The sequence below is a fragment of the Chenopodium quinoa genome, unplaced genomic scaffold (assembly GCF_001683475.1).
Source record: "Chenopodium quinoa cultivar QQ74 unplaced genomic scaffold, ASM168347v1, whole genome shotgun sequence".
NCBI classification, from domain to species: Eukaryota; Viridiplantae; Streptophyta; class Magnoliopsida; order Caryophyllales; family Amaranthaceae; genus Chenopodium; species Chenopodium quinoa.
Genome location: NW_018744066.1, coordinates 556,714 through 579,767, shown reverse-complemented (window position 1 = coordinate 579,767; position 23,054 = coordinate 556,714). Strand labels below are relative to the sequence as shown.

The window sequence follows — 23,054 nt, the reverse complement described above, 5'->3', positions numbered from 1 at the left end:
CCCGAGAATGACCTGACTTGAAAATGACCCGACCTGATTATAATCCGCAAATTATTGACTTGAACCGAACCCGACTCAAACCCGAGAATGACCCGCCCGACCTGATTCTAACCCGCAAATTATTGACTTGAACCGAACCCGACTCAAACCCGAGAATGAGAATTACCCTAACCTGTTTAACCTGAATTAAACCTGACCTATTGTTCACTCGACTCGAATGTAACCAGGCCTGTTATTAACCCGACCTAAACCTGACCCAAACCCGATAAGAAGTATGACCCAATGTGACCCGACTCAAGCATGATCCAACCTAAACCCGACCCGCATTGGTCATGAAATTAATATAAAGTAACCCGACCCGAGTTGACCCGACCCACTCTTACCCGACCCAAACCCGACCTGTTTACTCGAGTTGACAACTCTACCCTCAATAGTAAATTCAAGTACTCTCCTCTCAAATTGCACCAAAATTCATTCCGACCTCCACTAGCCAATTTCCCAACGAAAAAACCCCCCTCCATTAGTGAAATTCGCCCACCTTCAAGAACAACAACGTGCTGATTCTTTAGAATTGATTGTAAAATTTTGTAAGTTTTTTGGTTCTTTTTTATTTTTTCAATTTCTGTTCAGATTATAAATTGATTGTATGAGTAGGTTTGGTCGAATATCAAAATCCTAGCTTTATTAAATTTTTAGGATTTGAGTATTATTGGTGTTGTTGGGTTTTGCAATTTTACTTTGTTGTTTGATTTTTCTGTTTAAGTTCTTCATTATTTTGGATTTTTTTTTTTGAATCAAAGATGCAATTTGGCTGCATGCATGTTGTTGTCAGTTTGTGTGTTTCTATGATTGCATTGTAGATTTGTGGTAAGCTTTTGGATTTACTGGGTTTTTTCTCATTGATTGTAAACAACCTAAGAATGCAAATGCAATGGTGAATTATCATCTTTCAAATGGATAAAGTTTTGTTTGTGTTCCTAGTGTTTGTAGTTATGCATATGTATAGTACTACACTACTACATTTGTTACGTATTATTTGCAACGATTAGACATTTTTTGCTCACGTTTATGTCAAATCGTTGCAAATAATATGAAACGAAGGTAGTACGTGGATGGACTTGTTTTTTCTCTAGTTCTGTGAATCACATCAATGAGGTACTGCTGAAAATAATATGAAACGAAGGTAGTATGTGGATGTATATTTAGTTTGTTGGAATGAACATTGGTGGGGGTGGGGGTTGTGGGGTGTATTTTTGTGGATATCCAATGCCAAATAGAAAAATAATGCTTTCAATGAGTCATTCCATTTTATAAAAAAAAAGTATTGATTTGATATATCTATTCAACTCAAAAGTAGAGAATGGTGTTATTGGTTAACTTATTATTGTGAGCAAAATGAACTATCTCTCCTTCTCTTCTTATTTCCTTTGATCTCAATCTCCTTCTTTATGCAGATCTGTCATGTAGCAGAGGAAGTTTGTTTTGAGATTGTCGAGAGGACGTTGCTGCCATCAGTGGTGTTGGTGTTGGTAGCTAGTGCTGTTGGAGATGGGGAAAACGAGGAGTACTTGAGTGTGAGATTGCCATATTACCCCTCAGTGTTCCTTAGGAAAAAAAACATACATACTAACAACTCCAAAACATACCGAACCAATCCAAAAAATGGAAGAAAATCAAACAACACTAGTACGTTTTGGCATAATGGGATGTGCAACGATAGCTAGAAAAATGAGTAGAGCCATCAAGCTAGCCCCAAACTCCACCCCGCACGCCATTGCTAGCCGTTCACTTGAAAAAGCCAAGGCATTCGCAACACAAAACGAGTTATTAGACGAGCAAGGGAAGTTGATCAAGACATATGGAAGCTACGTTGAGTTACTAGATGATCAAGAAGTGGATGCAATTTACATGCCTTTGCCCACAAGTTTGCACGTTGAATGGGCAGTTTTGGCTGCTTCTAAGAAGAAGCATTTGTTACTTGAAAAGCCTACTGCCTTGAACTTAGCTCAACTTGACCAAATATTAGAAGCTTGTCAAGTTCATGGGGTGCAATTTATGGATGCAACTATGTGGTATCATCATCCTAGGACAGCTATGATGAAGCAAGTTATCTCTAATTCGGCTAATTTCGGACACATTCATAAGGTAATTTATTCTCACTTTTACATTTTTTTCTACTAGAATGTACTTGGATTTAGATATATTCATCTGTGATTGTTGCACATGTTACTTGGAATGTTAAATGATCGATTGTTATCTTTTATTGTATATCATGTCTAGTGACGATCCTATATTGTCAAATTTTCAGATAACTTGTACATCGTGTTACCCAGTTGGCTCAGATTTTCTAGAGCGCGACATAAGGGTAGATCCAGAATTTGATGCACTTGGAGCACTTGGTGACTTAGGCTGGTATAACATTGGACAGATCTTATGGGCAGTTGATTATAAACTACCAACCTTCGTAACGGCTTTACCTGCAGCTACCCTTAATTCAAAGGGCATCATTTTGGCTTGTACTGCCTCCTTTCAATGGGAGGAAGAACCCAAGACAACTGCAACATTCCATTGCTCTTTTCTTTCTAGTGCGTCCATGGACGTGACCGTGTGTGGCTCAATAGAGTCTGTTCACGCGACTGATCTAACGATCCCTTGGCAAGAAAAAACAGCCTCTTTGTTTCTCACATCCGGGGCAAAGTGTGTGAATCTCCAGAGTGGATCGAATGTCGAAGCAGAGGAAGTCGTCGTGGAGACTCAGCTTCCCCAAGAAGCCCTCATGGTACAAGAATTTGCTCTCCTTGTGAAGGGAATCAAGAGTTGTGATAAAACGTGGGCCGAGATAAGCAGAAAAACTCAGATGGTTGTAGATGCAGTTAGGAATTCTATTGATCTTGGTTACAAACCTGTGTATCTGTAGTTACAAATGCACCAGCAAAATGATGATTCCTATTGATAAATTATGATTGTGCAGCATATTTTTGCTGCTGCTAATTTTATAATTGTTGCTACTTGATTCATTTTAAATTTTGCTTTCTGTCTTTTATTATGCTAACTACTTGTTTCTTTTGGGTCTGTAATCTGTATCACAAACTTCAGCCTTTTGAAGGAAGATTTATTCTCCTTAATGTAATACTTGTATATTGTTCCTTTCTGCGAAAAAAATAAAGATAAAAATAAAAAAATCCTTGAAAAATCAGAGTATTCTGTAATCAATCATTAGAGTGTCAGAGTATTCTGTAAGTACTTGAAAAATCCTTTTTTTTTTTTTTTTTTTTTGAAGACACCTGAAAAATCCTTGCACAAGTTTATTTGAACTTACTTTTCCATACTGAGCTTATGTTCTGTAAAACTATAAATTGCTCTATGCCAAATGATGATCTAAGATACTAAAAAGAACTGCAAACAGACGACAATGATTCAAAGTAACTCAGGAAAGTCGTAATCAAGCTTTTGTTCTATGTTACTAGCACCTTTTGTTTTACCTCAATTACCCGTGTCGAACCCTTGACAGTCTACACTCAAACATGGATATGAAATTTGGACAATTCATTTTAGTTTAAAAGCATAGAATGAAACTTTTCATAAAATAGTTGGATCAGACACTTGGACACGTACCCGTGTCGGATATGAGTACCCGAATCTGAGTAACTTAACTTTTATTAATATATTATTGAAATAGATATATCCCTATCCCTCATACCACTGCACGACACTCTATATAAATATACAAGTGAATTAGTGGACGTTACACCCCTCTTTCTAAGACATCAAGTAGGCACCATCAAAATTGTTTGGATACTAGCTAAACAACGTTTTCTTATCCTCATTCATAACCATACACTATCACCATGTCACATCATTAAAAGGAAATAAAAACACACACACACAAACAACTCCAAAGCATACCAAACCAATCGAAAAATGGAAGAAAATCAAACATTAGTACGTTTTGGCATAATGGGATGTGCAGTGGCGGATCCAGGATTTCCGAGATAGTGTGTCACCAATGGATGTGCAAGGATAGCTAAAAAAAATTAGTAGAGCCATCAAGCTAGCCCCAAACTCCACCCTGCAAGCCATTGCTAGCCGTTCACTCGAAAAAGCCGAGGCATTCGCAACACAAAACGAGCTATTAGATGAGCAAGGGAAGTTGATCAGGACATATGGAAGTTACATTGAGTTGCTAGATGATCAAGAAGTGGATGCAATTTATATGCCTTTGCCCACAAGTTTACACGTTGAATGGGCTATTTTGGCTGCTTCTAAGAAGAAACATTTGTTACTTGAAAAGCCTACTGCCTTAAACTTAGCTCAACTTGACCAAATATTACAAGCTTGTCAAGTTAATGGGGTACAGTTTATGGATGGAACTATGTGGTATCATCACCCTAGGACAGCCAAAATGAAGCAGACTATCTCTAATTCAGCTAATTTCGGACATATTCGTAAGGTAATATATGAGCACCACCATTGTTGTATGTCATGTCTAGTGACGATCCTAGATTGTCAAATTTTCGTACTTGATTTTTTGCCACAAGGATGTCTTAATTTTTGTTCCCTTGAATCTTTCAGATAAGTTGTACATCGTCTTTTCGAGCAGGCTCAGATTTTCTAGACAGCAACATAAGGGTAGATCCAGAATGTGATGCACTAGGAGCACTTGGTGACTTAGGCTGGTATTGCATTGGACTGATCTTATGGGCAGTTAATTATAAACTACCAAACTTTGTAACGGCTTTACCTGAAGTTACCCTTAATTCAAAGGGCATCATATTGGCTTGTACAGCCTCCTTTCACTGGGAGGAAGAACCCAAGACAACTGCAACATTCTATTGCTCCTTCCTTTCTCATGTGTCCATGGACTTGACCGTGTGTGGTTCGATAGAGTCTGTTCACGTAAATGATCTAGCGATCCCTTATCAAGAAAAAGTAGCCACTTTTCTTCTCACATCAGGTGCAAAGTGTGAATCTTCAGATTGGATGGAATGTCAAACCAAAGGAAGTCGTTGTGGAGTCTCAGCTTCCTCAAGAAGCTCTCATGGTCCAGGAATTTGCTCGCCTTGTAAAGGAAATCAAGAGTTGTGAGAAGTGCTCTGATAAAACGTGGCCTGAGATTAGCAGAAGAACTCGGATGGTTTTAGATGCAATCAGGGAATCTGTTGATCTTGGTTGCAAACCTGTGTATCTGTAGGCAGACTGTCAACCTGTGTATCTGTGGTGTCTTTTTTTTTTTTTTTTTTTTTTGAAGGACAACATAATGTCTCTTTCACAAGATAGTGTCATCATCTCATCTCATTAAAAAAATGTCATCATCTCATCTCATTAATACAGAGTATTCAGAAAGTACTTTTCACTTGAAAAAGGCCTGCCAAATTTGCTCTGTGCCAAATGATGATTTAAGATACAAAGGAGAGAACTGCAAACAGAAGAGGATAATTCAAAGTAACTAGGAAAATCGTAATCAAGCTTTAATTGATCTATTATTGAAAGAGATAAGGTCTGAATATCTGTACATGAGATATCATTTCTAAGCCTAGAACCACAGCAAATCTACATCAACAAATATCCATCAATCATCTCCTCTCGTATCCATTGCATTATTTACTGCTCTAACCTATTTATACATGCTATAAAATGTACATATTATGTATGGTAAATTGGTAATAGGGTGTGTGACCTATGAACTTGTATCAACATTAGGCTTCAGCAAAAGAATGATGGAAGAATAACTCAGCATTGGGTACAAATTGCCTTCCAGGAAATGCTGAAACTGCTGAACTGCTATATCTCTTTCCGACACATTATCAGACAGAAAGTCAAATGGTGTTGGCTTGCTGGTGTCTACCAGTGGCTCCCATTGGTAACCAGGGCGATCAGGCAAAGTCACAGTGACTGGTTTATGACTGGTGTTGAAAGCAACATATATTTCTCCCTTTATAAAGTCTTTCTGCACCCGCCAATTACAAATTACTTTAGAGAGGAATATGTATAAAAAAAACGACAATAAGTCTATAACTGGCATGTGACAACTATTTCTAAATGGAGGGTAACGTATCAAATAAAAAATGGTTCCTTAGTTGGTTATTAGACATTTTGCTGTCTGCCAAGAGGCGATGATATTCTGAAGAATATGCTGATTGCTTCAGTAATGACAGTGTGCTAAGGCCCTTTAAGGGTTCATTTGGACTGCGAGCATGCATCAAATCAAATAGAATATTTGTGTAGATTTTTATTAATATGGAAACAAGAAACAAGCTCATGCCTATTAAAATGTATCACATATTCAGCTTTGAGAACCATAAAACTACACTTTTAAGTTATTCTTTAGCCAAGCATTCAGTTGATCTGTGATTTATCTATCGAAATAATGATTTAAATTTTGGTGGAGTACAAAAACATAACCTTTTTTTACATATATTGAAAGAAAAAAGCACTGAGAAAATAAACTCACCAAAGTGAATGCCACAAAACGACTTGTCTCGGACCAATCTGGATGCTCAGGGATGTGGCCATGCCATTGCAGTCTTTCAGATGTTGGAAATTCATTTAAACCAAGTGACTCGCATTCACTTATAGAGTAAGCATGCAAAAAAATCTATTAGTGGCTGGTGGGAAAAAATTAGCATCCACAATAAGTTGTGATACCAACTCACCTTCGAAATTTGGTCATCAGACGGCAGAATCTGAAGAAATCATTAGTAGCCTCCTCCTTCTTATCCCACCGAAAATAGTTGATCTGCATCTTAGAAAATATTAGTCAAAGAGTTTACAAGTGTACTTCATGTTAGATTCAAAAGGGAGCAGCTATTACATAGTTATCATGGCAGTATGAGTTGTTATTTCCTCCTTTTGTGTGGCCATATACATCACCCATGTACATCATAGGAACACCCTGCCAAAACAAAGGAAAATTGAAAAAGCATGTGGAATAAATCTAGAGGCATCAATACTGAGAAGCTCCAATATTGCACAAAATACGAATACGTATGGTAATGCCCCAAGAAGCTCAGTCAACTATATAGTTCCTCTTAACAAAAGCATAAAAAACAATATCAGTGGTTAAGTGTTTTTAGTCATCAATTCATCATTACCACCTACACATTACATTAACCTCCATTTATATACTAAATTAAACAGAGCAGCGATCATTCTTAATTGTATCAGAGTTAAGAGAACAAATTTCACTCTGCTGAAGAAACAGGATCTACTAACTCAAATCTGAATATAATATCACAGTTTATACCACTCGTCCATTCTTTACTCCGTGGTTTTTCAATGAAAAGCAAGCCCTAAAAATCCCACCACTACCTATGCATAGCTAGCAAGGTCAACTATGAAATAAAATAGCTATGATAATTGAAGTCATTCATCAAGTTTTTATCACAATAGAGAGATTTAAATAGTCAATTATTCAAATATACCTGTGAAACCATGAGGCAAAGGAAAAAATTCCGCATCTGTCGCTTCCTCAATTTCTTCACAGTAGTACTGGCAATTTCACCCTCCTGAAAAACAGCATGGTGTAAAACAAAGTTAATGCCTCCATATACTGACTGACCAACAACTAGCATTGATGCCCTATTGATTCATATGAACCTCTACCAGCCCCTTGAAGAATGAAGACTATATTTTCTGTCAAATTGTCAACCAACGCAACATTCCCCAATGTATTTCTGCAAGGCAATGGAACTACTAGAAAAACTAAATATGGATCCTACATCAACTATCAAGTGTGATCAAACTGACCCAGTGGCCACACAGTAAGCCTCTTGCTGAATATTTATAAAAGGTAATTCACTATCTATTAGAATTAAATATATATAATGAATGGGTTCATAGCTCACGAAAATGTATAGTATGTTAACAGTGTGCACATAATAGCATACCTGCCCACAGTTCCAGCTGTTATTGTGATTCTCCCCATCCATATTGTTTTCCCCATTTGCCAAATTATGTTTACCATTGTATGTCACTAAGTCAGCCAAGGTAAAACCATCATGTGCACAGACAAAATTGATACTATGCCATGGTCTCCTTCCTCCCTCCTGAAAAGCAAGCAAAAGGCAATTAAAAAGATAATCATCTTCTAAAGTAGCAAATAACCTACGAAGTATTGAGCAAACTGGAGTTCAGATTTCAAAACATACCAAAACAAAGTTACAGATAAGTAAAAGATTATTATTATATTATTGACAAAGGGAGTTGACATGGAAAATATTAGAATAGGCAGAAGAAAGGGATGTGATAAGATAAATCAGATATAGCATTTGATGTTCACCTAGTATTTTAAGGACAAGGAATACCTTATATAGATTCGGGCTACCACAAAGGCATTCAGCAAAAGCACCAGAAAATCCATCTGTTCCTTTGATAAAGAGCCGCACCATGTCACGATACTGAATCAAATGCAAGTTCATTTCATTAGAATTTGACTTCACCCCAACCCCTGTATCACCATTATGTTTGGACCAGTTGCCCCCCATTCTGGATTACAGAAATTTCATATCCTACTGAAGTTGTGATATTAAAAGTTTACTAGTAGTGAAACTCTGAAAATTATAGGAGTCAAAGCAGTTCACAAGCTTAAACAAGTGAGAGTGGAAAGAAGAATAAATAATACTAGTACCAATCATCATTTACAGATAAAATCTAGTAGAATTATGACAAAAACTAACCTTTCCATTCCATTCTGACCAAATGCCCCAGTGAGGAAAACCACCAACTTGGTAAAGCCCTCCACAGTCCCATGCTTCCGCAATGAGCTGAAACCAGACGCCGTCAAAAAGGTAATCAATTTCAGAACAATTTGGATACAAGTAAAAAAAAAAAAATCTAATCTAGATAAGTATATTCAGACAAAAAAAATAATTGAACTCACTTTTACTTCATTTCTGTTTTTGAATAACCCCCTTCTAGCCTACTATCTTACCCCTCCTACCCCCACAATACATACACCTTTTTACAATCACTCTTCTACTTTAACCCCCTTTATCTTACGCCCGGGTCACCCACCCACCTTTTTACCCATCTCTCTTTCTTTATTCACTTTTTTCTTACACCCACCCACTTTTTCCATGCATTCCTAGAAACAAGAGTCTACAATAAGCGAGTCAAACTTTCAAGAACGGAGGGAGTACATGGATTCTATTACAAAAAAAAAATAGTCTATGTAATGAAGGTTAAGGAAACCAAGATAGCAAGAAACAAAAAGCATAAATGAGCTAAAAAGTTCATCAATCTCATGACCAGCCTTCTAAACAGTGCAAACCTAAAAACCCCAATTTTGCACACCTCCGGGGAAAAATTGCAAGCGAGGGAGGTGCTACAGGCATAAGAGCAGCACAATTAAAGGGAAAATTACTAGATTAAAAAAAAATACTATTTGGCCTCCTACCTTGGATAACAAAAAGATGTAACCAGAATACAGTAAGTAAAGAACAGAGCATTACTGGCTCATCTGCAATAATAATGCAGCTAATCTTGCACAATTCCTTGATACTTTTAATAACACCCACAAAAGATGATGTAAACAAAAAATGACACACTGCAGACAGGGCTCGAGAGTCAAGACACGCCTTTTGCCTTTAGAATTAAGTAATCCATGTATGTCCCACTGAACAGAAAATAAATATATAAAAAGAGAGAAAACTTCTCATATAAACACCCCTACCAGTTAAAAAATAACTAGCATCAGCAAACACTACTCCCACATGTATAGAATCAATGTGTGTACTTTACAATGACTGGAGTTTTCCAAGAAAATGATAATTCAAAGTTCAAATCTATCTTTTTCTTGTAACTATTAAAGTTGACTCGTATATATACTACACAATTACATTTTTCTCATCCCAGTCTCATTTTGTTGCATTAAAACTATATTCTCCTAGATTACCTAACATATACATGCCAGTATGGAGAAAGGATGCATTTTAGTCCAGTGATTTTGCTTCCCAACAGAGTAAATCGTGTACTAGTCGCAGGTGGATCTAAAAAAAACAAATCCTTTTGCACCCAAGAAAGCACTAAATGAAAGGATCACATGTTTATGATAGTGTGACAATGGGCACAAGAAAATATAAATGAAATAAAAAATTTAAAAAAAAAAAGATAAGGACAGTATTCACCTTAACTCTGCATAGCACAGGATCATTACTGATCATATCAAGCAGTGGGGGACTACTCAATGGTGTGCCAGTTGTAAGCAAATCACCTTCTGTCGTATTCCCATAAACATTAGCAGAATCCCAGAGACTTGAACAGAAAAGACAAGCAGAAGTGAGAAAGGAATTCAGATGAAACTTTTAGGATTACATGAATTGTAGTCAATGTAAGAAAAAAGCAACCTGCTACCCCTTGTCAATATAGAAGCCAAATCAAAGCGAAAGCCATCCACATGCATTTCTGTGACCCAGTATCTGTAGCGTCAAAAGAGCATGTCATAGTTACAAATAGAAGATTGAAAAGGGAAACATGAAAGCTGTAGATGCCTAAGGTACACAAAGGTATCAGTTGCTTTAGGTTAAACTAAAGGAGAGCAAAACTTTGCTTCCCCCATAAGTCATCTATATTTGATTAAATAACAATCATCAAAAGAGCAATAACATAAGAATATTGCAAGGATAACTTCACCTATTACCCAAAGAGCCCATAAATTATCGTCAATATATAAAGTATTTTCTCTTTCATGTCCTTCCCAGCAAAGAATTTGCATCCAATAAAGACTAATAAGAGCAAGTTATTGAAATATAACCTTAAGCAGTCCACAATGAAGTGACGTACAACAGGATGATTGCAATTGAAAGTATTTCCACAACCAGAATAGTTGTAAAAGTCACCCTGCAATGTATACACTGAAAATTTTAAGAGCATGACAGCTACATACAGCAGAAATTTTTAGATGAGACCAAGACCCCAGAAATACTTTCCACTGCTTTTACAGGTCAAAGTGGTTTTATTGGCAAGTGTAATAAATGGTGCATGTACTGTGAAATACAGTAGTATATGGGAAGATATAATGAAATCAAGTGAAAAAGTTAGGAGCGTCTGACAGGAAAAATCTCTCCCTGCCAAACACATATAGATATAAAGGACTATTCACCGGCGTGGATATTGCATTTATGAAACTGATCCAAATATTGAGCATCCTCACATGCTGTAGAATGTCAAATGTGTTTTAAGGTAACTTCATGCAGGAAACAAGTTCGGAAGGAAAATATGACTAGCACTTCAGAGTATCATGAATTATTACATGAAAAAAATTGCACACAAGATCAGTCCACATTATGCTTTATGCAATCAACATCAACCAGTAAAGTATGATCACCAAATATTATGCTCAAACATGAGGAGAATATTACATAGCCTCAATTTAATCAGATCTTGCACTTCAGAGTGTGCATGGATAATACAAGTATCGCCGTTGTTGGATACAACAGTAAAACAGCACACCTTTCCAAGTACAGAAAATAATTATAAAATTCACACTTGCATGCAAAGGCACATAAATATACTTATTCCTTTCTATGGACACACTAAAAAAAATATTGCCTTGATTTCCCTACGAAAATACTCCCTTCATCGTACAATTAAGTTAACATCTAGTTTTGCACCAAAATTAAATAACTGACGCAGAGGCATACCTTGGGTGCAAGCATATAAAAAACACAGTTGTCAATGCCTCTGAAAGACAAAATTGGACCTTTCTGATTTCCTTCGGCTGTGTGATTAAAGACTACATCCATGATAACCTGTAAAATAGAAAGAATAAGTACCCTGGCCAAAAATCTAACAAAAACAAACAAGATTCTCAGCTAGAGATTGCACCTCAATATCCCTTTTATGCGCTTCTCTAACAAGAAGTTTGAATTCATTTATGGCATCACGGCCACAATTGCGTATTCCAGAAGATGCATATCTTATCATGGGTGAAAAAAAATTGATAGTAGAATAACCCCAAAAGTTCATCCTGTATATATCATTGAATTTTGTCAGTCCAAAATAGCATCAGTCCTAAGTCCTAACCATGTAATCTAATTTACCCTTAAAAAAGAACTGCACGGACAGCAAGGTAATTTAAATTTTAAACAAACAGATGAAGAATTTCCATGAAGGGGAATACATAAGGTATATAGGACAATTAGACTTCAAGGAAATAACTAGCAAAAAGTGGAAATAAAATCAGCAGGGACAAGAAAGCATATAGCAGGTAAACAACTGAACTTAAATAAATATTTCCAGTTCTAGATGCATATATTACACAAGTATTAAAACCTAAGTATTTAAATTTTAAAAATGAGCATGCATGAATCAGTCAGTTACACTTAAACAAGAATAAGACGACTTGAGGATTTTTGTGAAAATCAGGTAGCCACAACTTTAAATTGCAGAGAATATAGGCAATTCAATATCATATTATCATATCATCCATGAAACCATCATTGCACATTTTGTTACAGAAAATATTTTCTATGAGAGCGAAGAGGATTTATACTTGTAATCATCCATAGCGGGATTATAGCTGTAATACTCTAGCTCATTGAACTCGTGACATGGCATTAACTCTAAGCAATTAATCCCAAGTTCCTGCACAAAACAGCAGCATGATACAAATTAGCAAGCCTGCAACCTCACAAAAATGCTGGTGCTCCAACTATTGGCCCATTTCTCAATTTATAGCACTTTCTACAACATTGAAGATATTACAGAAGAAACGGAAAGATTAAGTAGGAACAAAAGTCCTTTATTTCATATTGACCTCGTAATCAAGATGTCATGCTAAACAGTGGCTTTCAGTCCACATCAAGTACGAAGGTACAATATGAGATCCTTAAACTCAATTACGATATCAAAGATGCACAGAGTGGAAAGAGGCAAAGGAAAAGACCATTAAGAAGCTGGATTGAACTCTTAAGCTGATCCACGCAATGCACAAATCTTGAAAACACAATATAGAATCAAGCTTTGATAACTAACTAATATTCGAAGGAGATACCTTTAAGTGGTCAAGTTTTTCTATCATGCCAAGATAAGTGCCCGGAGAGTTGGTCCTGCTTGATTCGTGCATAGTAAAACCACGGACATGCATTTCATGTATTATAAGCTCTCTCTGTGGGTGCTTAAGAGGTAGATCTCCTTCCCAATCAAACTGAAACTATCAAAAGCACAAGTCAAAATTCATAAACATCCAAAAGAAAAAAAAAGGTGCATTCAGTAGTTTTCTGCATCCTCAAGGGTGAACCAAGTATGAGAAAGGACTTTTATCTCCAATAATAATAATATCAAAATGGCTGCAAGATATCAGCTCGCATTAATCTACTACATTTTAGTGCAAAATTCGAAATGAGAAACGATGTCAATACAAATCAAACATTAATTACATATGTGTCAGAAAAGCTGCTACCTCGTCATTCTGAGATGGAATCATGCCAGCCATTTGAGGCCAACAATTACGGTCAGGTGCAAGCTCACCGTAGACCCCCCTGCTGATACAGCCAAGACGAAAAAACGGAGAAAGTTAGTTGATGGTGTAAGAAAGCTGAAGGAAAATATAATATATTATCATCAGATAAATAAACCACAGCGCTTTTCCTGATGAGAGGAATAGTAGACCATCCTGACAAAATACAATTTCATGCATCAAAAGACTGCCATAATGATGTACTCTATAGTCACTAACTTTTGCATAAGGGTCCAATATTATGCGAGAAGAATCATAGTAGTGTCCTTCTTCTGGTAAGTATGGGCCGTCGAATTTGTAACCATATAGCATATCATCAAAGTTTCCCTTTAAAAACACATGCCATACACCTCCAGTCCTGTTGACTAGTGGATCAAGTGAGATTTGCTCAGTTATTTTATTCTGCATCACAAAAAACAGCAATGATCAGATACAGAATGTGCTAAGAAAGAATAGTTCCAAACCTATGACAAATAGAGAATTCAATCAGCATCCAACATTGCACTTTCCAGTGAGCACAAACATGCGAACATAGACTAACAAAAGACAAGACTACGCTGAGACAAGTCACAGGTATCACTGGTTCACATGTTTTGCATCACATCATGAGTCTCTTTGATATTCTAATACTTTACATCTCAATTCCTTAACATTTCACTTTTGTGTGGTATATGATAGAATATTCCAAGTACAGAAACAGATGAAATAGAATAATAGTCCACCGTACTACGAACAAGGTAATCTCGAAGATGGAAAGATTGGACACTATTCCGGTTTACATAGCTCAAAGCCTCTATGTCAGCTCTAATCAATAAAATGTGCCAAATATTTCTCTCCAGCTTGATTAAACTGCTTAGGGTACAGTTCGCAGGATCATGAAGAGATGATTAGTCAATGAATCAATTTATTGAAAAGAAAACTCAATGAGGCTACATAAGCCAAAGAATTGATTGAATGCCTCAATTCTTTCTTTTACTACTTAAGGAAATAAAGGCTTTCCACGGTTGACAGACCGCGAATAGGTTCAAGATATGACTAAGCTTTAAAGGGAAAAAATTACTCTTCCCAATTTAGGATGACCCATCTACTTTTATTCTTCAACATGCTAGTGCCACTTTACTCATTCCCTCAAAGATTGTCATTGAAACTCAAAATTTCCCATTTAATGAACGATAATCTCAACAATGTGGATTGATTTCAAACACTGGAAATTTTAGAAAAACCAATCAAGAACCTGAAAGATTTACCAACACCCAAATACAAGATTCCATGTCAATTTTTCACACTTCCTCAAATGATTAGTCTAATTTCTTTCAATCTTCTGAATTCATAGACTAATTTATCTTTTAATTCATACAAAATTTCAGCCAAGAAAGAACATAGAAACACCCATTTGCAGCAATTCAATCAGATAATATCTATAAAAATGGCGCTAAATTAAACAATCAAAACCCATTAAAAGAAACACCAAAAACAACATTTAAAGAAAAATAAAGAAAACCCAGAAAATAATTTGAGCAGCCCAGAAAATTATACCTGCTGCAAGTCAGAGAGAGTGATCAAACAAAGAGTAGCAGAAACAGAATTCCCAGAAAATATAGCAAAATTAACACCCCCATCACGAACATTTGCCCCAAACGGCGTCGGAAGTCCATGAGAGATTTCAAAACGCGTCGTTTCATGAGTGTTTTCGGCAACTACATTCTCAATTTCTGCGCTAGTTTCACTAGCATTCACCATCAATCGATCAGTTCTTGAATTTGGAAGAAACCCAGATGAAACTGAGATGAATTGAGGGGAAATGCGAGTGAGATTTAAGGAACGAAGTTTCTGGGGATTGAAGAATTTGGGAGGGGAGGAGAGAGAAAATGGAGTACGGTAAGCAAGCTCCATTAGAGCGCAAGTTCTGAGAGTGAGGAAGAAAACAGTAGAGTGCAGAGTATGATGATCTTGGAGTGTGTGGAGAGATTTTTTGTTGAAAATGAAAATATTGAGTTGGTGGAATTTTATTTGGTTCCCTATATATGCAATGTTAGAGAGCCTTACGTACACTGTTTATACATCGTTCTCTCCTTTTTAGGTTTCGCAATTGAAGTATCTAACACAACACATGTACCGTCAAATCATACCGCAGATTAAATTGTTAATGTAATAGTATTCTAATCATATGGAATTTATAATAACTCTAATTAGTTTACATTGTACTACTCTTTTTTTCTAAAACATTAGAAATTCCCTTTGTGAAAAGGATTTCTAAATATTTACTTTTCTTACCTTAAAATAACACTATTTATAATTCATATGAAGTATTAAGAGGCCGTTTGGTTGGGGTTAATAATCAAAGGGAAAAAGAATGAACATGCCTCATTCCTTTTTCTGCTTTTGATTGTCACTTTTTTCATTCCCTTTACCCATTTTTATTTTTAAGTTCACCCAACATTCTTCTAGATTGATTTCCCCCCCCCCCCAAGACTTTTGCATTCCCTTTCCTAAGCCACCACTACACCACCATATTCACACCAGCAATCAACTACCTTACCCAGTAACCCCCACCGCCCAACCACCTCGCCAGAATTCGGCGCACCTTCCACACTCCTCACGGGAACTCGTCCCAACTTCCCTACTCTCGTCGAAACTCGTCACATCTCCATCCCTCCTCACCAGATACCACTTTTCACCAGCGGAATATCAATCTCTCTCCTTCTTTTCACGGCGGTACTTTTCCGCTTAGGCCTATTTTCTCTCTCCTCCCCCCTGATTCGCATGGCGATATGCTTTTACTAGACCTATAAAGCCGAACCTCAAGATCTGTATGATAAGATTGAGTTTTCTTAAAACCCTAGCAGCTAGGGGAAGGGACGACCGACAATTTTAAGGGGAGGAGAATCGTTTTCTAGGGTTTTTGTGTGGGCGAGGGAAGGTTTAACTGGGCGACGACGGGCGGCGAGGGGTGGGGGAGTTTTGACGACGAGCTGCGGGTATTGGTGAGGTTGTGGCTAGGTGGTGGAATGGCCGCAGAAGAAGGAAAGATGAGTTGTGTGGTGGTGGTGGTGATGGTGATTTTCTTTGTTTTTGTAAACCAAACAACATACTATATGGAAAGGGTTTCATTCCATTCTCTTTCATTCCCTTTGTTCATTCCATTACGATTACCCTGTTCAAACCAAACAACCCCTAAGTATATGAGTAATGAATGTTTGTCCATTTATATTTAAATGTTTCGTACTAACCTTTTTGCATTATTCATATTATCAACTTTGACTAATGCATCTAAATTTATACGAGTAAGATAAATTTAATCATTTGAGCATATATTGGAGTCATCTCGATGTATAATCTTTGAAGTCATATGACATTTTTATAGGTGTGTTATGGTTTCAAACCACTTTATATGACCCCGAGAGTCACCCCACGCATTCTGTTTCGGGGTTTTTTGATGTCCTACGAGAGAGTTACAATTCCGGGACTGGTATCCTTGCGCCTGTACTTGTAAAACAACGGAGACTCCTTGTGGTGGGAGCTCCGCCTCCAACGGTCAAGTTAGTACTTGTTTGAGGAGTGATAAATGTGGAAAGTAAAGGTGGGAGATCTGGTTCCTCTAGGGGAGGAGTGATCAATGCGTTTTGGTTTTTCTCTAGGTGAGAGTCATTCTGCTGAATCCCCTTTAATGAGGATTAATTAAGTATTTATAGTCTTGAGAAACGTGCCAATTTTAGGTTTAGGTTAACCAGGGCAAATTAGGCTTCTCTCGGACTTTGGGCCTTGGTGGCCATTTTGCCTATTTGGCATATGGGAGGCCACGTGGCGTGGCCTGATTAGTCCATGTTGGACCTCTTAGGGTGACAAATGGAGGACGCTAATTGGCCCACGTGGTGGACACGTGGCAGGTCCGGATTGGTCCATTTGTCATGGGTAATTTTTACCCTAAACATTTGCCCCTCGGAAGGAGTAATTTCTCTTTCCAGGAGGGATTGCTCCTTTCGAAAGTTAGACCCTCGAAGCTTTGCTAGGTCGGCATCTTGTCTAGTTCTAATGGGAGATGGACTTGATTAACTTAGAAAATTTTGATACCTTGGGCGGTATGACATTTTCAAAGTTAATTAATCATAATAATGATTGCCGCCGAACTAGACAGATGCCGATTCTTTGCCCCACTATGCAAATAGCCCCTGATCAGGTGGACTGTCAACTATTGCATAACGGGTAAGCGTTAAGCATTATTCGGCCATTGGCCTCTTTTGATTCAATATACTAAGTTTGGTACTTAGTTTATTTCGTTGGGGGATGGCTGGTCGTCTGCTTTGGTGGCTGCATAGAAGCAGGCGTCAGACAGGACGTCCAACCAAAGTAGCTACGCCTGTTGGGTTACAGACGGCAGCTTTAAGTATAGCCAACCTAGTAAGAATAGTGGCCGAGTACCTCTGTTTACCAAAAAACAGGCGGACTCCTCATACCTTTTAGGTTCCGTACTAAGGAGGGCGACTGGTTAACCTTGCGGTTAGTCAATCACTGCCTATTTTGTTTGAGTGGTAGGGAAACCAGGCGGCGGGGGCCGGATAGCCCCCTTGATTCGCCAAGTTTTTCTTGGCTATTAACTCAAAGGTTGTTAACATAGCAGGAGTAGTGGTTGAGAGCCCCTGTTTGCTAAAAACAGGCGGGCGACTCATACCTTTTAGGCTCCATACTAAGTTTGAGAGAGTGACTATGAGTTAACATGGGAGTTACTCAGTCTTCGTCACTCTCTAGCTTGAGTAGTAGAGGTACCAGGCGGCGGAGGCCGGCTGATCCCCTTGATTCGCCAATGTTTGTTGGCTATTAACTCAAGAGTTACCCCTGAATTTATCCCAAGTAATACAGGGGGTCATCCGACTCAGATGTCAACTGCTACCACTGGTTTGGTTAGTGATAGAGTTATCCTTGTCTCAAAAACGGCTACGTGGTTGCCCTTGGGGACAGTCGTATAGGTGCCGTGTAATTAGTTTATAGAGCAATGTTCCACCCAAAAGGGAGCTGCTCTCTGCGACGAATTTCATCCGGAGGGATGCCGTCGGACGCCTGCTATGATGTTGGGACAGGTCGTATTAGTTTAAAGATTGGATCAGTTGGCTTGGCGCCTGGGCTGATCATCGGGCCTGTGGCCTTGGTTAGTTCTTGGCGAACGTAGGTGCTAAGTAAGAAGAGGGCAGCCACTTGTTTAGGCACATGGTCGGCCTGGCCCTAATCTTTTTTAGCTAAGTATAAGGGGGTGGTTGTCTGTTTTGGAAACAGTCGTCCCTCTTCTATGGAGAGTGCCCGACTGTATGTCTAGACAGCATGCCCCTCTGGTGGAGTAAAATAACCAATGGAGAGTAGCCGACTGTAAAGGTACAAGTGGCATGCCCCTCTGAATCAGTATCAAGTATTGAAATCATTTCAAGTGTTAGAGCAGATGGATCACCTAGTTCCCTTCCATAGAGGATGGATGGTGTTATTAATGAGAGTCGGCTGCTTTCATAGCTACGAGACTTCATTGTATAGGGGGCCGGCTACTATTCATGCCGCCTCTCTTACTGTCACACAAATAAGTGGAGTTAATCCATGAAGGGAGACGGTCTTCAATTGGTTACTGACTATGCTGCCGGGTTTAATAACCTTAGGCAATTTTTTTTTTCGAGGGAAAATCATAATAATGATAAGGACCAATGTAGTGTTATTTATCAATGCCAAACATTGAAGTGCTGGCCACTAAAGTTCAAGCGTCCACGAGGTGGTACTTGATTTCATTGAGTCATCCGACCACTAAATGCCGACTGTTCTCGTGACCATAGAACTCTTGTTGCCATAAGAATTCCTAAAATTTATCATGCTTGGTTATAGGCCGGTTGTTACCATGATGTGCCGGTTGGAGTTTGAGCTGCCGCCTGCTAGCCTATTTGTGAGGACCAATGAAGGTGCCATCGAAGTGTCGGCTACCCAAGCTGAAGCGTCCACGAGAAGTTGCTAGATTTTATTGCGCATCCGTTCACTAAAATAAGAGCAATAAAGGTTCTGACTTAGCAAGAAATTGCCGGTTGTTCTCATGATGATTTGCTTGATGATCTCGGCCATCCATGCTTATTATGGCTTGTCTAACAAAATACGAAGGTTGCTCTGTTATCCTCATATCCAACCAATAAGGGCTGCCCACTTTAGCTAACCACTGACTTTTAAGTGAGCATGTGCCGCTTGCTTTGTAACATTGCTAGCTCCATTGCCGGTTAGTGGCTTTCTTGCTTTCCTTGCTTAGCCAAGTTGAAAGGTTAACCACCTTACCACCTGTTTACATGTGAACAAAGGTGTCGTTTAATCAAGGTCGACTCATCTAATCGCAAGGTGCACTTCCGCTGAAGCACACTCAAGGTATGCGGAGTATAATTTTTGTCCATGAGGTTGCCTGGCTGTTCGTGATGGAGCCGGCTGTTTTAGTGCGTTGGGACTGGGCAACATATGTCTGTGGCGCAAAGCTCAACGCATGCAATATGGTGGGAAGCTAGGCTATATGACGAATGTTTTTGTGCCTGTGTTGCACTTGTCTCTAGTGCCGCCTGTTCTCAAAGCATTCGGACTTGTGCCGGCTTGTATTCACTCGGTCGGTTTAATCATTGCCTATATGAGCTGGTCCTATTAGCGCAGCTGGTCATTTACTCAAGCAGCACAACCGACTGCCTATTAAGCTTGCCCATTCGTTGCCGAGAGCTCAATGAGTAGCCTGCTAGGCCCATCACGCTGGTTGAACACTCACAGCCGTCCGACTCCTTTGAGTGCAATAGTATGCTGGTCTCTTGTTGTTGTAGGTGTTTGCGTTTAATGTTCTTCTTGTACATAGCCATTTAATCAAATAATTGGCCGGCTGCTTGTAAGCTCACATACTACCGGCTGTTTCAACAATATAGCAAAGATTATAAAAGCTCGCGTGCCCAGGCTGCTCTTGCTTCTCTTGCTCTGAACTTTAAGTAAACCGAGCACCAAATGTTTCGGGCATCGCCTGCTGTTTAAAAGGTGGGCTTTGTTCATTGCATCAAAATATAATAAGCCATAATGTAAATGCCGGCTGAAGCTAGGTGACTAGCGCATGATGCCGGTTGCATGCTATTTACGTGCTTGGCATTATTTAGACAAAAATGATCATAATACTCGGCCCCCATTTAAAAAGTATGAAGACCCACTTTTGCTCATGCCCTTTCAACCAAGTGCCGGTTGTTTAAGGTGAGTCTAGCTGGGACTGGGCTTGAGTCTTGAAGAGCACTTGTGGCCGCCTGTTTTCATTAACAAGGGTGGCTGACTATTTGATTTTATTGAGCGTCTGAGCACTAAATGTCGGCTGAAATAAGAGCAATGAGGATTCCCTAACTTAGCAAGTTGAGTTATATACTCTTGGGCTCATAAATTTGGCTTGGATGATCCCTCATAATCGTAACAACCAAATTCCTCCTGACTCTTTGCATTAGTCTTAAGTGATCATGCGTGTAGGCGGCTTTCCCAATATTTCTTGTCTTCTCTCTTTTTTTTTATTTTTTTTTTTAAAAAAATAATCATAATAATGATAGTGGTAGTTTAGAGAAAGGCCATGAAACTATGATAATGATACCACCATACATACCGTTTGATTAGCATGCCGCTACTGCATTCTCAGCCTGGCTTTTATTTGAAGGAAAAACAGCACGCTTCCTAGGCAAGTACGACAACCGACCGAGGAAGCTGTTCAAGCATCATGAGAGCCGCCTATGTACGCAAAGATGTAAGCTGGCTGTTTGTAGCTGTGATGGGGCCGGCTGCTCTTCTACTGTGATACTGCCGGAATGTTGCGTGGGATAAGGTTGGTGGGCCGCCTGTTAATACCAGCTAGGTAACACAATCTTTAACGGCGATATCATACACATACGGCTGTAAGTAATCATGCAGCTGCTTTTGATGAGTGGCCGTTTATTTTTGGCACATGATGGCCACTTGTTTGTGTGGAGTTGAGAGGCTTGTTGGCTGCTCTTGAAAGGATTATTCATGTCTCACGAACTTCTTACGGCGTTAATATCTCACATCCATCGTTACCGGATGCTTGGAGTGTCGTATGATTAACAGTTCAACCACTTTCGAGCATAAGGTTGAGGGAGTATGCTTTCAAGTTTTTATGATCATTTGGTTCATGGAGACTACAAGGCATTTGGTTATTATAGGCGACATTAAAGCTTAGCTATAAACACCCATGAGTCCATATAAATAAAGTGCCATTTGTCCTTTATTACATTTAGTTGTTTGCTCTCTTGAGGAGCAACTCTTAGGTGCCGCCTACTCTAGCAAGAGCTCCAATGCTCAGCTTCTCAAAACCCGTTTTCAAGCATGGATGATTCTTGCATTATATACCGCCTGATATTTGTATAGTATATACTATGTGTATTGAATAATGTATACTTGGGTAAAGTGGTTCATAAAAGGCCGCATGCTTTTCTTGCTCTTTTTTCATGGTCATCACATACACTAGGTATTATGCCTAGTGTCACTTGAACTTGTTTTTTACTCAAGGGTCGCCTCCCTGTTATGATCACACGGGGCTACCTTGGCTGGTTGGTATACAGCCATCTTTGTTGCCATAGCATATGCGTTTGGCTGGTTGCATTGTAGCTGGCTGCCGTTTGCTACTTATGCCGGCTGTTTTGAGCCATTCGAGTGTCGCCTGATTTTTAACACTTGTATGCATTTGAGGTAGGAGCCATCAAGCTCCTGCTTACAATCAAGGCTCTAGTTCTAGGCTACATGCTTATCTTAGTTTTATGCTCGTAACTTATGCCCAACATTGAAGTGCCAGGCGCATGGTTGGATTTGATCGTGGCAGCCGCCTGTTTTAGCATGGCTGGCTGCTATGGTTGCTAGCTTGAAGCTTGACATAGTGGTGCCTCTTGCTTGAGGACGGATGTGCCTCTTGCTTGATCAAATAGCCCCTGCCATGTGAGTGAAGCCATTCGCCTCGGTATTTAAAGGCCCTTGTCTTTGAAGTGTCGTATCATAGATTTTGGGCATGCTATAAACACACTAATACCCATGAACACATGAGCACATGGAAGTACATAGTGCCATTCGACTCGTCAACAGAGGCGCTTGTATTTTCAGACGGATGGTGTGAGGCTGTTGCTTGGTTGCTACTAGGCTGGTAGCCTCCTGGCCAGGTGCCGGGTGGCTGATGACGCCTGCGACATTGAGGTGTTGCCTACTCTAGCCCCTACTCAGCCTCAAGCACACAAAACAATTGCTTTCAAGGTTATGAAGACTTGAGCTTAGATATATGCTCTCTATACTCAATTGTTGCAGATGCCGCCTATTTTAATCATGGCTGGCCGACTGGTTTTATGAACTAGCTGGCTCTCGCTAAACCATGCTAGCTTGTAATTATGGTTGCCACCGCCTGTGCTAGTTGATGGTGGAATTATAGCCGCCTGCTACCACTAGGATGGTAGTGTGATATATACCAAGTATATTATAGAATATATACTTAAGTAAATGCATGCTTACTCTAGCTGTCAAGAGCTTAGAAGTATGGAAGTAGCCATGTGTTTCCAGGTCATTGAGATTAATGTAAAGCTTGACCGTC

At 39.0% G+C, this 23,054-nt stretch overlaps 2 protein-coding genes and 1 pseudogene across 2 annotated transcripts; 2 read left to right on the top strand and 1 right to left on the bottom strand.

Moving 5' to 3' along the window:
- Nucleotides 1-144: 144 nt before the first annotated feature.
- LOC110690872 (uncharacterized oxidoreductase At4g09670-like) lies at nucleotides 145-3,250 on the top strand. Its single transcript, XM_021867759.1, has 3 exons — nucleotides 145-587; nucleotides 1,455-2,145; nucleotides 2,309-3,250. The coding sequence occupies exons 2-3, from the start codon at nucleotides 1,663-1,665 to the stop codon at nucleotides 2,915-2,917; spliced, it is 1,092 nt and encodes a 363-aa protein (XP_021723451.1). The 5' UTR covers nucleotides 145-587; nucleotides 1,455-1,662; the 3' UTR covers nucleotides 2,918-3,250.
- Nucleotides 3,251-3,921: 671 nt separating this feature from the next.
- On the top strand, nucleotides 3,922-5,353 carry LOC110691066 (annotated as a pseudogene).
- A 100-nt stretch (nucleotides 5,354-5,453) lies between these two features.
- Nucleotides 5,454-15,493, bottom strand: LOC110690873 (isoamylase 1, chloroplastic-like). Its single transcript, XM_021867760.1, has 18 exons — nucleotides 14,993-15,493; nucleotides 13,676-13,858; nucleotides 13,400-13,492; nucleotides 12,992-13,144; nucleotides 12,491-12,582; nucleotides 11,824-11,965; nucleotides 11,640-11,747; nucleotides 10,751-10,836; nucleotides 10,344-10,415; nucleotides 10,125-10,251; nucleotides 8,676-8,762; nucleotides 8,304-8,396; nucleotides 7,887-8,045; nucleotides 7,422-7,505; nucleotides 6,812-6,892; nucleotides 6,654-6,736; nucleotides 6,452-6,569; nucleotides 5,454-5,947 (listed from the first exon to the last, which is right to left on the bottom strand). Exons 1-18 carry the CDS (start codon nucleotides 15,347-15,349, stop codon nucleotides 5,678-5,680), a joined length of 2,388 nt encoding a protein of 795 aa, XP_021723452.1. The 5' UTR covers nucleotides 15,350-15,493; the 3' UTR covers nucleotides 5,454-5,677.
- Nucleotides 15,494-23,054: the final 7,561 nt, after the last annotated feature.

What these genes read in the sequence shown, in the direction of transcription:
- LOC110690873 (XM_021867760.1), bottom strand. Translation starts at nt 15,349, where the DNA reads ATGGAGCTTGCTTACCGTACTCCATTTTCTCTCTCCTCCCCTCCCAAA. An exon ending in ACAGCTGGAACTGTGGGCAG is followed by an intron (nt 7,506 to 7,886) that starts GTATGCTATTAT and finishes GCTGTTTTTCAG; the next exon opens with GAGGGTGAAATTGCCAGTAC. An exon ending in GTTTTGTGGCATTCACTTTG is followed by an intron (nt 5,948 to 6,451) that starts GTGAGTTTATTT and finishes TGGCGGGTGCAG; the next exon opens with AAAGACTTTATAAAGGGAGA.
- LOC110690872 (XM_021867759.1), top strand. Translation starts at nt 1,663, where the DNA reads ATGGAAGAAAATCAAACAACACTAGTACGTTTTGGCATAATGGGATGT. An exon ending in ATTTCGGACACATTCATAAG is followed by an intron (nt 2,146 to 2,308) that starts GTAATTTATTCT and finishes TCAAATTTTCAG; the next exon opens with ATAACTTGTACATCGTGTTA.